We start from the raw sequence: 14,127 nt of genomic DNA on the forward strand, positions 1-14,127 counted from the left end.
CTACGATCGCTTTGTGAAACGGGGCACAGGATCGTATTTGCCTCCGTACGATAAAGTAGTCTACGATTTTCGATCTGCGAAATTGGGAACCGATGACATGTGTGAAAAATAGAGAAAGACAGTAGGCTAGCTGCTCAAATACAACGTATGTTCTAATTCTAAAACTATAAGCAGACGTGTATTACATTTATCAAACTAACACTCTACCTTTGAAAATAGAAGCCGGTAGATTTACACGCCATGAAATACCTTCAGCTGATAGAATTTGTAAATGTTGTGATGGCAATACAATTGAGGACGACGTTCACTGTTGGTTAGTTGTCCATTATAATCGGATTTACGATATGACTTGTGGGAAAATGTATTAAATATTTACCCATTATTCTCTCTCTTGTCGCCTACTGACCAGGCCGCATTTATGCTAGTTAATGTTACATTAATTAAACCCTTAGCTGTATTGGTTACTGAAATGTTTAATAGACGTAAACGCACTTTGTAGTCCTGTAATTAAATATACCACACTTCAATGTTCTTACAAAGCCGTGATACTTTCTTTACTTATTATGTATAATGTAGTGTCTTGTGTCTCGTCACGGCCACATGGCCGGGTGTTATATCATATTGAGTGTTATAAAGTGTCTATGTATGTTATATAGATAGCATGTGACACACAAATGAAAATATTTTCTTCTTCTGTATTCTTGGAATGCGTTTTACCTGTATACAACACTATGGGGGTATATACTAGTAGTACCTTGTACGTGGGTATATTAGTAGTACAGCAAACACGGGTATAAAGTATAGTTATGCATTGTACATGTACATTTGCTGCAAAAGAATATAATCTTTACAAGTGAGAGGGTAAGGGAGACTAAGACTGCGCTATAGGAATGTAGGCCAATTATATTTGTCATGCAATCCGATCACAGCACGTTGTGCATAGAGGGCTTCTAGTCTGTCCGCATTAGTTGCTTTCTGCACAGCCCTTTCTGCAATGCTTAAGGCATATATGAAGCAAGTCTAGATTCCTCAGGTTTAGGTTCTGTTATCATCTGCAAGAAAACTGACTCACTTCAATGGTCGGGTTACATCTCATCTCACTGGGCTCCTTTTCAGTTTAAACGGGACTAATTGTTTCCATCACAATTATTCATAGGCTAAGCGTTAGTCCAAGAGGGCTTCATTCGGGTGACGCTGATCACTGAACACCCACCAATCCTCTACTCGGACTTCGTGCGAATGTTTCTCAAATTAGTCATGCGGGTGTCTCGCAATCCGAAAAAATAGGGGTCGTCGGTAAAGCAAGGGTAAAAAAAATAAGCGCCAACTGAATTGATATTTATTCAATATCTTTAAGGTCATTAAAATCTTCATCAATGAAAAATATAATAAGCGCGACAATATGCAGCCTTGCTTTACACCACAATGAATATATAATCCATCAGTTTCATGCCCATTCACTGAAACTCTGGACCTATTATCTTCACGCCAGGATTTATCAGCTAAGTAGAAATTACCATGTGCTCTCAATGTTTGCAACTGATACCAGAAACAGTCAGGATGAATTACTTTGATTAAACGTTTTCATTTCGTAATTGTAGCATACAAAGGCAACACGTTTAATTAGCTAGCGGAACATTTAGGTTGTGTATTGTACAACATAGCGGATATTGTGTTCAATAATGCTCCTGTTTTTCAACCAGGCAATTTTGTTAGATATAATTCATGTGAAACAGCGCTCACTGCATGAAACACGTGAACAGATGAGATGTTCCCTTTTTTAAAACAACAACAGTTTGGCGAATTAAGCAGCAAAGGTCAACGAACTCCTACTCTGTGCTAAAACTTTTGTTAACAGGTCGTCGTCATGCGAACACCTTCATTGAGGGAGGGTTCAGTATTTACCGGGGAAAATTAGCGATCTACGTTTGTTTAAGCATACATTGACACGGAGTCTAAGTGTTTGTCTAAACATTCAAATATTGAGTCAATATTTACATCACGAAAAGTCGAATCTATGCACGAGGATCCCGCCAGGTTTCAATTACATAAAACTGCAAATTGCACTCTTTCAATAGGTTCAGGCGCATAGGAGCTTCTCACAGTGCGTGTGTGTGCGTGTGTTTGAAGAATTCCTATCTGTAATTCAGAGGTTAAGGTTGAGGTTGGGGTTGGGGTTGGGGAAACAGTAATCTCTCTATCTGTATCATCATTGGGGTTGGGGTTGATTTAGAATCTCCTGTATCAAGTGACACTGATTTAGAATCTCAACAAGTGACCATTTAAAAGACAAAACTAATACGCATATTATTATATCTACAATATGCATATGTACACTTGTGAAAGCCGGGGTGGCTAAGTGGGTTAGACGGCTGACTTGTATTCTGGTGAATAGGTGCCTGACGCAGAGAGTGTAGGTTCGAATCCCGGATGGGGCTCATACCAACAAAAGTACTAGAATCTGGCATTGTGTATTCACACAAAGGGGCTTGCAACGTTAAAAACTGCCATCAAGGTACATACTGTCACTGACGGGGTCTTAATACTATATAAAAGGAAAGGGATATTACGAGGTCAACACACCAAGTTCGTTTCAGGGCGAATTCAACAATGCTCACTGTATCAGTCCCATTTAAAGTATGCACACATTTCAAGCCAATAGATTTATCTTCAAAATGGGACATACAGCACAAAAGTCGAAGCAGTACTTTGGAAGCTAGGGACCTCGGAAGCTCGAAAAATCGTGATTTCTCGATTCCGAGCCAAAATCCCTGCTCAGAATTTGTTGCGGTAACTCACCCATTTTCTTGTATATTTCACAGTATATACAAACGACATTCTCCAAAACATGCTGAACTGATGGCGCTTGTCAGCTCGCTAGTCGCCATTCTTTCGGAGACACTTACACCTCACTGTCTTAATGAGTTTGCGTACATTTATTCATCGCAAACAGAATTGTGTCGTGCCCGTTCGCAAATGACGACCTTGGCCTTAACCTGCCCCGCACTTAAAAGAGCAAGGGAGCTCATTGGCTAAAAATAAATTAGGTCCCACTCTTTTCAGTGCGGGGCAGGTTAAGGCCAAGGTCAGTGACAGCATATACCTTGATGGCAGTTTTAGCGTTACAAGTCCCTGTGTATTCATACACTTACACCGATTCTACAGTCGGTATCACAACAACATGTATACATGTAGGTGTTTGTTGATGGTAACAGTAATCACTAATTGATAAAGGTCGTTACAATATCACCTATAACGTTCATCTTTCTCACCCTGTAGATGTCGACGCCCAGAATGCATGCAGCGTCCGCCATGACACAGCGTGTGTGGCGGCCATGAGGTCCTTCTACGCCAGCACATCGGCCTTCTGGTTCGGGACGGAGTTCGCGATGAACTGCCCACCGGGCACAGGGGGCGTCTTGTGTACAAATACTAAACCATCCGGCACCTCCCTTCTCACTCGAATGTTGGGAAACACCACAACAGACGCCAGCGGTCTCGCCTTCGTCGTCAACGTCACATACACCATTGCTCTTCCCCGTGAGCAACACCTTCACTATCAATGTCTATAATGTGCTTTCGCCTCTATTTTACGGATTCAAAAAGAAACCAACTCAATTTTTTAATATATTTTAATCACATATTGAAGAAAACGTAAGATTTTATATGAATTGTTCTGTTATAATTTCTTTATACATGTAGTGACACGACGGCAACAGATTTAAATTCACCTCGTGACCTACGATAAAGGGAGGTAACTCCAAAATGGTTTTTAACACACAAAAAACCGTTCAAGTGTACGAGGTAGAGGAAGACAATCTTCTATATGCTAGCAGATACTTATACAAGGCGATACAATTGACACGCAGTCGACGATAATACTCTGCATGACAAAATATTTTCAGATTAACAAGATATTACCCTTCGCAGACATGTATGAGATATATTTTATTTTCAGCTGATGGATCTGACCGTGAGTACACACGTCTACCCTACTCCTTGATATACACATTTATTTCCTCTTAATACCCGATCCCCGCGATTGTTTTCCTCATTAATATACTTCTTTAGAGCACACTATACATTTTTCTTCACTATATTCACTAAATGATAACACAAATTCTAACTTAAGGTTACAATTAGTTAATATGGATATAGATTTGGCGACATCTTGAAATATATTATTTCATCGTTGTTTAAATCGTGTGATATATTTCACTAATGGTGAATTTGAGATAAAAATAAGTCTACTAGATATGTGATAAAGATTTGACAATTGTTATACATTATGCTGAGATAAGCCTTAAGATGATGTTTCATGTTTGATCTTCACCAATACCTACGACTGACAAAGCCATGTGTTATATGTATTTAAATATGTGGCATTCGACCATAAGTACATGCGTGTCTGTGTTAAAAATCAGGTACGTACCCAGGCTGTGGCAGAATAGTCGACGTTCCTCTGACAGGACCACAGACTTTCTCCATCGACACCCTCGACAACACCGCCTATACCTCTTTCGATCTCGCCCAGCAGCCGGAAGTGACGTGGCCAGCAGAGGAGAGCGCACTCTACACTGTTATATGGTATGACGCCGGCCCGTGCTTCATTCATGGGTTGTACGTCAACGTCGTCGGCGGTAGACTGGACAATGGAGACGTGGGTGACGTTTCTTCTATTCAAAATTAGCTGCTTGTTGACCTCATATGCATAATTAATTAATCGGATCATAATACCAATATTTGTATGCATATACTTTACTGAAAATCCCGAGCGAGCTCACCTTGACATGTATTTTGATTTTACACTTAATTATTTCTTTCTGTTTTTGTTTTTTTAATTGGAAATTAGAAATGTGGAAAAGGAAATTCTATTACGGCGTTTTAGATGACGTGTCACTAAGTGTGAGTGCGTTAGTATGCTTTTGCACCACTTTAGCAATATTCCAGCAATATCACGGCGGGGGACACAAAAAATTGCCTCACATTGCACCCATGAGGGGACTCGAACCCGAGTCTTCGGCGTGATGAGAGAACGCTTTATCCACTAGGCTACCTAAGCGTCCCTTCAGTACTAATGACCTCATGCCTTTGATACCGCTCGCTAGCTTCCTTTGACCTCTGTATCCTTGGTTCCAGACAATAGAGTCTTACATCGAGCCTGGAAATCCCGGGCACCCGATCATCCCTTACGTATGGATTGTGTTCAAGCAACAGCGACCACTGGACGCTGCCAACGCCAAGAACATTTATGATACACTGTACTCCCGCGGCCAGTGGAGGGTCTACGTGGAGGATCTTGTGTCGCAGCTGGGTCTGTCGAGTAAGACTTACATATGAGAAGATCTTCTGCTCGTTTGCTTCCTACAATTAAGAATACATGTCAAGAAGCATCCCTATGTCCGGATTTCAATTTATTTGCGACTCGCCCGGTTAACTGAGGACTAAGTTTTTTTCCTGATTTTTGTACTGTGGCAGTGTGGGTAATACACAATACAACTGAGCACATGTTTTGATTTTGCTTTGGAGTTCGATAACCACTTGACTAAGAAGTGCCCTGATAGATTGTTCAATACAGGCATCACACATATGTAGACTTTACTAGTGGTAGGTTTAACTGCATTGGGTCTGTAGGTCACCTGAGACACGTGCAAATCTGAATCGTCAAACATTTTTGTGCATAATATTTTATTTCAGAATTTAAGATTACTTAATTGACTAAACTCACGTAGGGTCAAATATAATTGCAGGTAACTATCATTACCCAAAGTCAGGGATAACCTCAGTGAATTCTTATGACTGTAATATTTATTTGGAGTCCTGGGTCCCGATCACAAAGCGTTCCTAGTACTACGACATTGGTAAGCTTATGATAAACTATAGGGTTACGACAGGTCGTAACGTTACGAACGCTTTGTGGATCGGGACCGTGGACTCCATTGTGCACCAGCTTTGACACAATGATTAACTATAGTGTTACGACAAATCGTAACTTTACGAACGCTTTATGGATCGGAGCCACGTTTCACAAAGCTCTCGTACGCCTAAGATCTCGAAACTTTCCTCGTAATATTCCTACCTCCTATACTGTAACATTGACGTACGGTAGTCGTAGTGCTACTAGAGCTTTGTGAAACGGGGCCCAGGACCGTGGACTCCATTGTGCACAAGCCTTGACTTTTTAAAGGATACATAAAATTATACTCTTTGCTCTTGGTTACAGCTCAGACGTATGGCGTCAACGTGGCTAAGGTCTCTTTGGATGAGTACACCACTGTCCTCTTCCGGGATGTTAACATTTCTAATAGATGCCCAGGCTTTTATGGGCACTGTAAGTGGTTCAAACATTAATTCTTAAATGTACTAAATAATGATCATAATTTCGTGATATACTTAATGGTAAATGTTGTATTGAATTGAATTTTTTAGTTCATTAAAGAATGTTTGTTTTGCTTGTTTGTGGTTTAACACTGTACGCAGCAATATTTCTTCTACGTGACAGCGTTATGTAAATGATCGAGTCTGAACCAGAAAATCCAGTGACTGATATCATGAGCATCATTGTACACAAAACAAGTAATTCAGAATTCGATAACATGCATTGACTAGGTTTAGATAGTGTAGTGCAATTGTAACCTCGATCTTCACGACCGAATTGGAATATTACATGGGACGTTCTGAATATCTAAAGCCCAAAACCCACTATGAGCGACAATTACTGAGATGGATAGAAATTTAAGATTATAGTGAGTGAGTGAGTTTAGTTTTACGTCGCTTTTAGCTATGTTCCAGCAATATCACGGCGGGCGACACCAGAAATGGGCTTCACATATTGTACTCAATTTAAAATCATAATGTACTGATTTTTGCAACGTTGGTAGTTGGGGATTTGACAGTTTAAAACAAGGTGAATTCTACATCATCCGCCTTTTTTAGATCTCTTTAAAGAATTTTATGTTGACGAATATTTTATCATTTAGGGCTGAGCAGCTACATCCAGCAAAGAGGTGGTCTCCCATCACTTCCCGCGCATCTTAATCTCAGTGTATCCGTTGACGTCAGCTTCACGGCCCCCGCTATAACGTACACATCGTGTGGCATAGTGTATGAAGCAAGGTGGGTACTCACCGCCCCCTCTATAACACATGTTGCGGAACAGTGTATTAATAAAGGTGGGTACTCCCATGTCCCCTCTATAACACAGAATGTGGAACAGTGTGTCGCAGTCGTGAAATACGGTTGATGATGTGCCGTCATGATGCATATCGCGTGTACACAATGTACACTTTCCCATATTCAGAGTTCAACAGCACGTGAGCATCTGTCAAAGCATATTGTCGTGGAATGGGTTGTCCAAATTTTAAAACAAATCTTGAATGTCCTTTTATGCCATTTAATATCATACACCTACTTAAACAGTAAAAGGAAATCGATTTTACTAAAGAACTCAGTGTTTCGAAATCAGCATTTTCCAAAATGGGCATTGATATTTGGGGAAAAATACTGGGACCTGATAGACAAAAATATAATATGATTCCAACTAAATGTCTACAAATTTCTGAACAGCAATGGTTTCAAGATCTAAGTCTTCGCCATATCTTACCAACATATTCCTTACTTTTTAAAATGGGATACGCAGACAGCAAGGTATGTGGTTATTGTAATAACCAACGCGAAACAGTTGATCATCTGTTTTGGTATTGCAACAATGTGAGTTCCATCTAGACGCAGTTTGAAAAATGGGTCAACCAGAAAGCCTATTTATCGATTAAACAAGAAAGATATACTTCTTGGCTATCTGCTACCCAATTTTGGACCAATAAATCTTTTAATAATAGTGTACAAACAATTTATTTTTCAAAACTAAAACATATAAAAAAATGTAAACCAATAAATTTTGAAATAATTCAGGAAGAACTCACATTATCATTTTACGAAATACACAGCAAAGATGTACGGACATCTTAACCAGTTTACTAACTTCTGGTCATCTTGTCACCTTTTGTTTATATGGACAATTATATACATGTGCAACTAAGTATAAACGTAACAAACTTAAAGAAATTGTTAAAAATGCATGATGCATATCGCGTGTGAACAATGCACACTTTCCCATATTTTTTAAACATCGGCCTGATGGTTTGAATATTTTCTGTCTCAAGACGAATTTCTGTGTTCCAGCCCTGTTAACATAACAGTAGATTATCGGAGCAGGGATCTGTTAAGCTCCGTGGAGACTCGGACCTCCCCGCAGGTCAGCCTGGTTCCTGTTGAGATCAGAGATCAACCCCCCTCTGTCACCCTTAGAGGTGAGTGAGCACATTATGGGGCAGGGAAGCGGTTTGGGTTTTTTTGTTGTTTTTTTATTTCGCTTTTTTTTCAGGTATACATACAAGTTGACGTATAGTAGTTCCATGCAAACATGCAGGGTTTCAATAAATAATCAATAATACTTTAGTATAATTATACAGTGTCAACATTGTTACATCTACATCGAAATAATTTACCTATTCAACGGTTCTAATAACATCTGTAGGCTGGACCATAGTTTTAGAAAGTAGGCTTTCTGGTCACGATTAATATATACATATTTTGTGGTATTATAATATTGTATGATTTGTCTCTTGATGTATGAAATATTTGGAATGAAACTTTTCTTACTACAGTTGTATATGGTATTCTTGACTAAAATAATTATCGCATTTAGTGCATAGTTATGTTTTCCTTTAATCCCAAACATTACCTGGGTATTTGTGAAACTTAATTCTACGTCTACAGTTCTGAGCCATAATTTTATTTCACGCCATATGTTATTTACCTTGTCACACTCCCAGAAGATATAATAAATTATTTCGTCATAATCGTTGCAAAAGGTACATTTTGGGCTATCCACATAGTTTATTTTGTAGAGGAAATGTCTGACTGGCAATATTCCGTGAATGGTTCTGTACTGCAACCATCTTAATTCGGTACTTGGAGTACATTTATTTGCGATCGAGTTGAAACATTTCCAGTCAAAGTCCGAGTAGTGTGAACCAGTGACGTGTTCCCACTTATCATAACAAGGGAGTTTAACAAACCGTGAATCAGCTAGCATATCGTATACTTTCTGATGTCCAAGGCGATTGTTTGTACATTTCATTATAAACGGATACACAGGATTGCATAATTTACATCCGGATAAAGTAATACCTATTGAATTTGCATAGCATACAACTGCTCGATTAACGCCTCATATTTAAGAAAGTCTGTATCTAGGGTGTATAAGGCACAAAATTCTTCCCTAGAATAATATCTGCCGTTTTCATTCAATAAATCGTTTACGAATATTATACCTTGTTTTTCCCAGCTTCTGTAACAGATAGTCTTATTTCCAACTTTTATGTTATCATTATTCCAAATACTTTGGGAGAGAAGGTGACACTCAGTTTTTACATGTCCTTTGTATCTACTAACAATAGTAGACCAATCTTTAAAGACTTCTATCCAAAAAGGGTTTGAAATGGCAGGAATTACTCTATTTTCAGTATATATTTTATCTGATGTCCACAATAAATTCTTACTGTGTAATCTATGCATTAATAATGACTTCCAATTTGATGGTGTGCTATGTAGTCTCTCTACCGATTTCAATTTTTGCCGAAGATATAACATTTTTAATCATTGGAATTTTAAGTCCCCCATGTTCCGGATTTAGAACAAAAGTATCTCTTTTAACTTTATCTGGCTTGTTTCGCCATATAAATCTAAAACATTGTTTTTGGAAATTGTCTTTAACAGATTCAGGTGGACGGGGAAGAGCAGAAAACAGGTGGTTTAACTTGGGCAGGAGGAGGGATTTTAAAACTGTGATTCTTCCATAAGGTGTAAGATTCCTTGCTAACCAGATGTTCATTAAGTGTTTTATTTGTAGGAACTTTTCTTCATCATTCAGTTGGCTTATGTTATCCATGTCAATATCGAAATTTATTCTTAACAGTTTGAAATCCGTCTGAGACCAGTCAAATTTCCTTACATAGTTTGATACGAGTTCGTTTCTTGGAACCTATCCATAGTAATCTTGTTTTCTCTATATTAACCTTTAGACCAGAAAAGCGTGCGAAAAATTGCAGGGCTTTAAGGACAGCGTATAAACATTGTTCAGATCCATCAAGGGTCATTGACGTATCATCAGCAAACTGTGTCAATAAATACTCTATATTTCCTATGTTTAACCCCTTTGTCCTAGTATTATTTCTACTGAGAATACCTAAGATCTCCACAGAGAGGATAAATAGGTAAGGCGCTACCGGATCGCCTTGGCGACAACCACTTTCAATTTTGAAGGGGGATAAAGGGAATCCATTTACCAAGACTCTTGATTCAATGTCTTTATAGAAGGTAGTAATCCAATTTATGCTGCTTAGGCAGTGTAGCGTTGTCTGAACTTTCCTTGAGATAATAACAACACCAGATATTGTATATTTTTTCACAAACAATGTGACCGAGGAAAATCTATTGATCTAGCAAAGATTCAGTGCATGTATAATTGTGAGGAAAAAGGAAATATACTGAATGTCTTTTAAAACTCCCAACGTAACCGAAGCTGATAAGGCCGAAAACACCGCAACGCCCAAACAACAACTCTTATACCCGTATCAAATACGGCACCATCGAATTTGTATCAAATATGGATGTATAGTTTCTCTTGCTCGGCAGTATGTTTTCATGCCATACATTATGCCATATTATGCCTTCTTCTACAGGAAGCAATGATGTTCAGTTTGACAAGATCTATTTTTTCACCATCAGACGATGCATACCATCTTATAATTAAGAATATATCACTTAGTTTGTAGACGAATGTGCAATATATAAACCGTTTCAGGAGGTTATACAGTAATGTCGAGATGTGTGTTTCTTTTTTTTAAATCTCAGTATATGTGTTTTTGGATATATGTTTCTCTTTCCAGACAAGCAGTATACACTGTTGATGTACGACCCCACCGGTGAGCTGGGACAAACTGACCAGAACGCTTACATCCACTGGATGGTCGTCAACATCCGGGGTACTGACATCACTTCCGGTGACGTGGTGTATAGCTGGCTTATGCCTCTGAGTTCCAGGTTGAATCAACTGTACTTGTTTGCCTTGTTCGAGCAGAGAGCCACCATCAGCACAACAACAGAGGGATCCTTCGGAGGAACAGACTGTCATCCATATTTAGACAGAAGGTACAAAACATCCCTATATACTATATCTCTTACCGACCGCCACAGTGGTCTAGTGCAGAGAGCTACTGCCCAGAGAGCAGAATGGTCGGTAGTTCATTCATAATCAAAAACGTTAAAAGATGGCACTTTTTGTTACCATGTCTGGAACTCAACACAGACAGCATAAAACAACATTAATCAATTAATCCGGATCGGGGTAACACCAAACCTCCGACCTTATCAAGGACTAAAAAGCAGCTGCTGTACTTACGCATGTACGCATGCACGCGCGTGTCTTACTACAATTAAGCTGCGCCCACCCAACCTCAGTGGATATTAGGGATATACACGGATGACATGTTTCATTGATAGGGGACTGAAATTATGCATTATTTCTGCTTGACCCTACTCATCCCCCCAAATAGATATCCTACCCTTGTATATTGGTGTATATAACGCACATATAACCTTTTTATTTGAGAAAAATAAGAAATAATGACCGTGAACGTTCATATAAATATTTTTGTGCTACGTATTACGCCCCTTGTTTATGCTTTTTTTACATCGACACTCGGAAACCTCTGTAAATCTTACAATTTATATACTGAAAAGCACTTTTGTCTCAAGTTTCACCTCAAAAGGATCGTTCACTATTCCGGAAGATGAAATACAAACTTTATGTATTGATGTATACGTTCCTAAGTTCACTCCAATTTAATGGCTACCTTCAACAATTTAATGGCTTGTGTTTGCTACAGATGCAAGTTCAGAGCTGGAGACTTCATCCGCTACAACAATCTCTCCCTCGTCGGCATGAGATACTTAAGGGTGATCCCCGACACCTACCGCCAGTACGTGGCCTACGTCGTGGCCCAGTTCGAGAGTATGGACCAAGTCTGTTGGGGACAGGAAAGGGAACGTCCACCATGTCCTACGAATTCCGGAAGCAGCGAGACAAATATCGGCATCATAATGTCACTTCTTACAGTATTGGCAACTCGCTTGACCTTCATCAACTAGCTAGTAAATATAACCAACAAAAAACCCCGACTAAATTACTTATTATCATATTGTATGTAACTGAATACTTTAATATAATGGAAATCAATTTAAATATATTGCGTGTTTGATTAATCAATACAAATACACTTCCACAAGCCATGTGCACCCATTCAGTGGATTATTTTATACTATATATTATACCCTTTGCAATATAGGATCGAAGGTTTTTATGTCGCTGGAGATAATCCTATATTGCACTTGTAACTGAATTTACCGATTAAATCATTTTTACGAAGTAATTATACCCAGGTTTTTGTGAATATGAGTTATATCGTTATATTGAAAGCAAACATGAACATCCCAGGACATTGGATCTACCCATGACACATATTATTACACAAAGAAGTAGAAACTGGGTTGATGTCTCATTTTGGGAAGGATAAAATCCCAACCAGACAAAATCCCATAGGACGTCTTTGGACAAAGTCCCACACCAAAATGACCAACATAGGACGAAATCCCATTTTTATGTTATTACTACCCTTTTTCACCAAGAAACCATTGAGTTAATCTGTTTTCAAGACAGAGGCCAGTGAGATAAGTCGATTAGCATGTTTTCGTAACAGAGGTCAGTGGCTGCAGTGATATATTGTATAAATGTGTCTGCGATGATGACAGGTTTTATCAGTGTTCCAAAATGGAAGTACTGAAGAGCAATAAAGGAGGAGTAAAATGGAATTATATGGGTTTTTGTACACTAAGAAGGTTACAAATAACAGTAGTATTAGGTGGGAAAATCAAGAAAGAATGCATTAGAATGCCGTGGGTCCATGAGGGCATCCCCAGATAGCATTCAGACGTTGGCCCAACGTTGGCAATGGTTTTGCCAACATTGCCAACGTTGGGCCAACGTCCGAATGCTATCTGGGTCGTTGACAAAGGAGAATCCGGTTCTTGTTACATCTCATAGTCACCCAGCAGAGGAGTCACATGTAGAAATCATAACATTCAGAATCCAGCGACCTATGAGCCCTGGTGAAATATGACAACAGCCCATCCGATTGCAACGTGTACCCCCAGTCTTCAAACAGTCTGGAATGTCCACGATGTGACCGTGAACAAACAGCAGTGAACCAACAATTCTTCTGAAGTTTGGAATTCCAGTTTCAAGCATTTATTCAGCCATGATCTATTCATGAGGAAAAAATATCTATTTCAAATAAATTGTATGTCATATTTCGTACTGTTGAGATTTTGAGGGCAGTATGCAGACATTTTGTCAGGTTGGGATTTTGTTCGGGTGGGTTTTTGTTCAACCCTCTTTAAGAAATGTTGTTTGCGTGAAGAACATCTAATCACAGGACTATTACCCATGCACCCATTAATGTATATTTCTTGTCAGCTTTTAAAAAATACTGTCTTATAATCCTAATGATTTCATTATTATTTTTTTATGCATTTTGTAACTTTATAAAAAGTACACGATCTGGTTTTAGTAAATTTATAACATGACAATAATAGACATTTTATAGATTGCTAACGTGAATCATAGTTCACACACACGTCCTTAGTGCGACCTTGTGTGTGTTTGTTTCATCGGCAAAATCACGGGTAATTAAATGAAATGATTCTGCTGAATGCTACAATAAATGAATAAAATACAAATACAACGGCCTAATAATAATTTTAATAACCGACTGAAGTTATAGAAATAATATTAGGCCGTTGCCTTGTTCGAGGAATGTATGTATCAATATCCACATATAGGGGCGATATGCCATTCATCTGCAGCTGACAAAGAAACTTTTAACTGTCTGATGATGATGATGATGATGATGATCATGATGATGATCATGACGATTTGGAGATTTAACGTGTCTTTAACTGCCTGATGTGCCAAAAAATGTGTATAACGTTATAACTAGTAATAGG

General features: G+C 38.7%; 1 protein-coding gene across 1 annotated transcript in view; it reads left to right on the plus strand.

Annotated features, from left to right (window-relative positions):
* The window catches only part of LOC124274826, a 19,265-nt gene extending 6,759 nt beyond the window's left edge, over positions 1-12,506 (plus strand). The window contains exons 2-10 of the mRNA XM_046710196.1: positions 3,280-3,540; positions 3,959-3,973; positions 4,425-4,660; positions 5,140-5,323; positions 6,224-6,331; positions 6,981-7,116; positions 8,182-8,309; positions 10,953-11,214; positions 11,952-12,506. Coding sequence (XP_046566152.1) covers positions 3,280-3,540; positions 3,959-3,973; positions 4,425-4,660; positions 5,140-5,323; positions 6,224-6,331; positions 6,981-7,116; positions 8,182-8,309; positions 10,953-11,214; positions 11,952-12,213 — 1,592 coding nt within the window. The 3' untranslated portion in view covers positions 12,214-12,506. The remainder of the gene's footprint in view (positions 1-3,279; positions 3,541-3,958; positions 3,974-4,424; positions 4,661-5,139; positions 5,324-6,223; positions 6,332-6,980; positions 7,117-8,181; positions 8,310-10,952; positions 11,215-11,951) is intronic.
* Positions 12,507-14,127: the final 1,621 nt, after the last annotated feature.

The sequence above is a fragment of the Haliotis rubra genome, unplaced genomic scaffold (assembly GCF_003918875.1).
Source record: "Haliotis rubra isolate DU_JTF1 unplaced genomic scaffold, ASM391887v1 Scf1041, whole genome shotgun sequence".
Taxonomy (NCBI): domain Eukaryota; kingdom Metazoa; phylum Mollusca; class Gastropoda; order Lepetellida; family Haliotidae; genus Haliotis; species Haliotis rubra.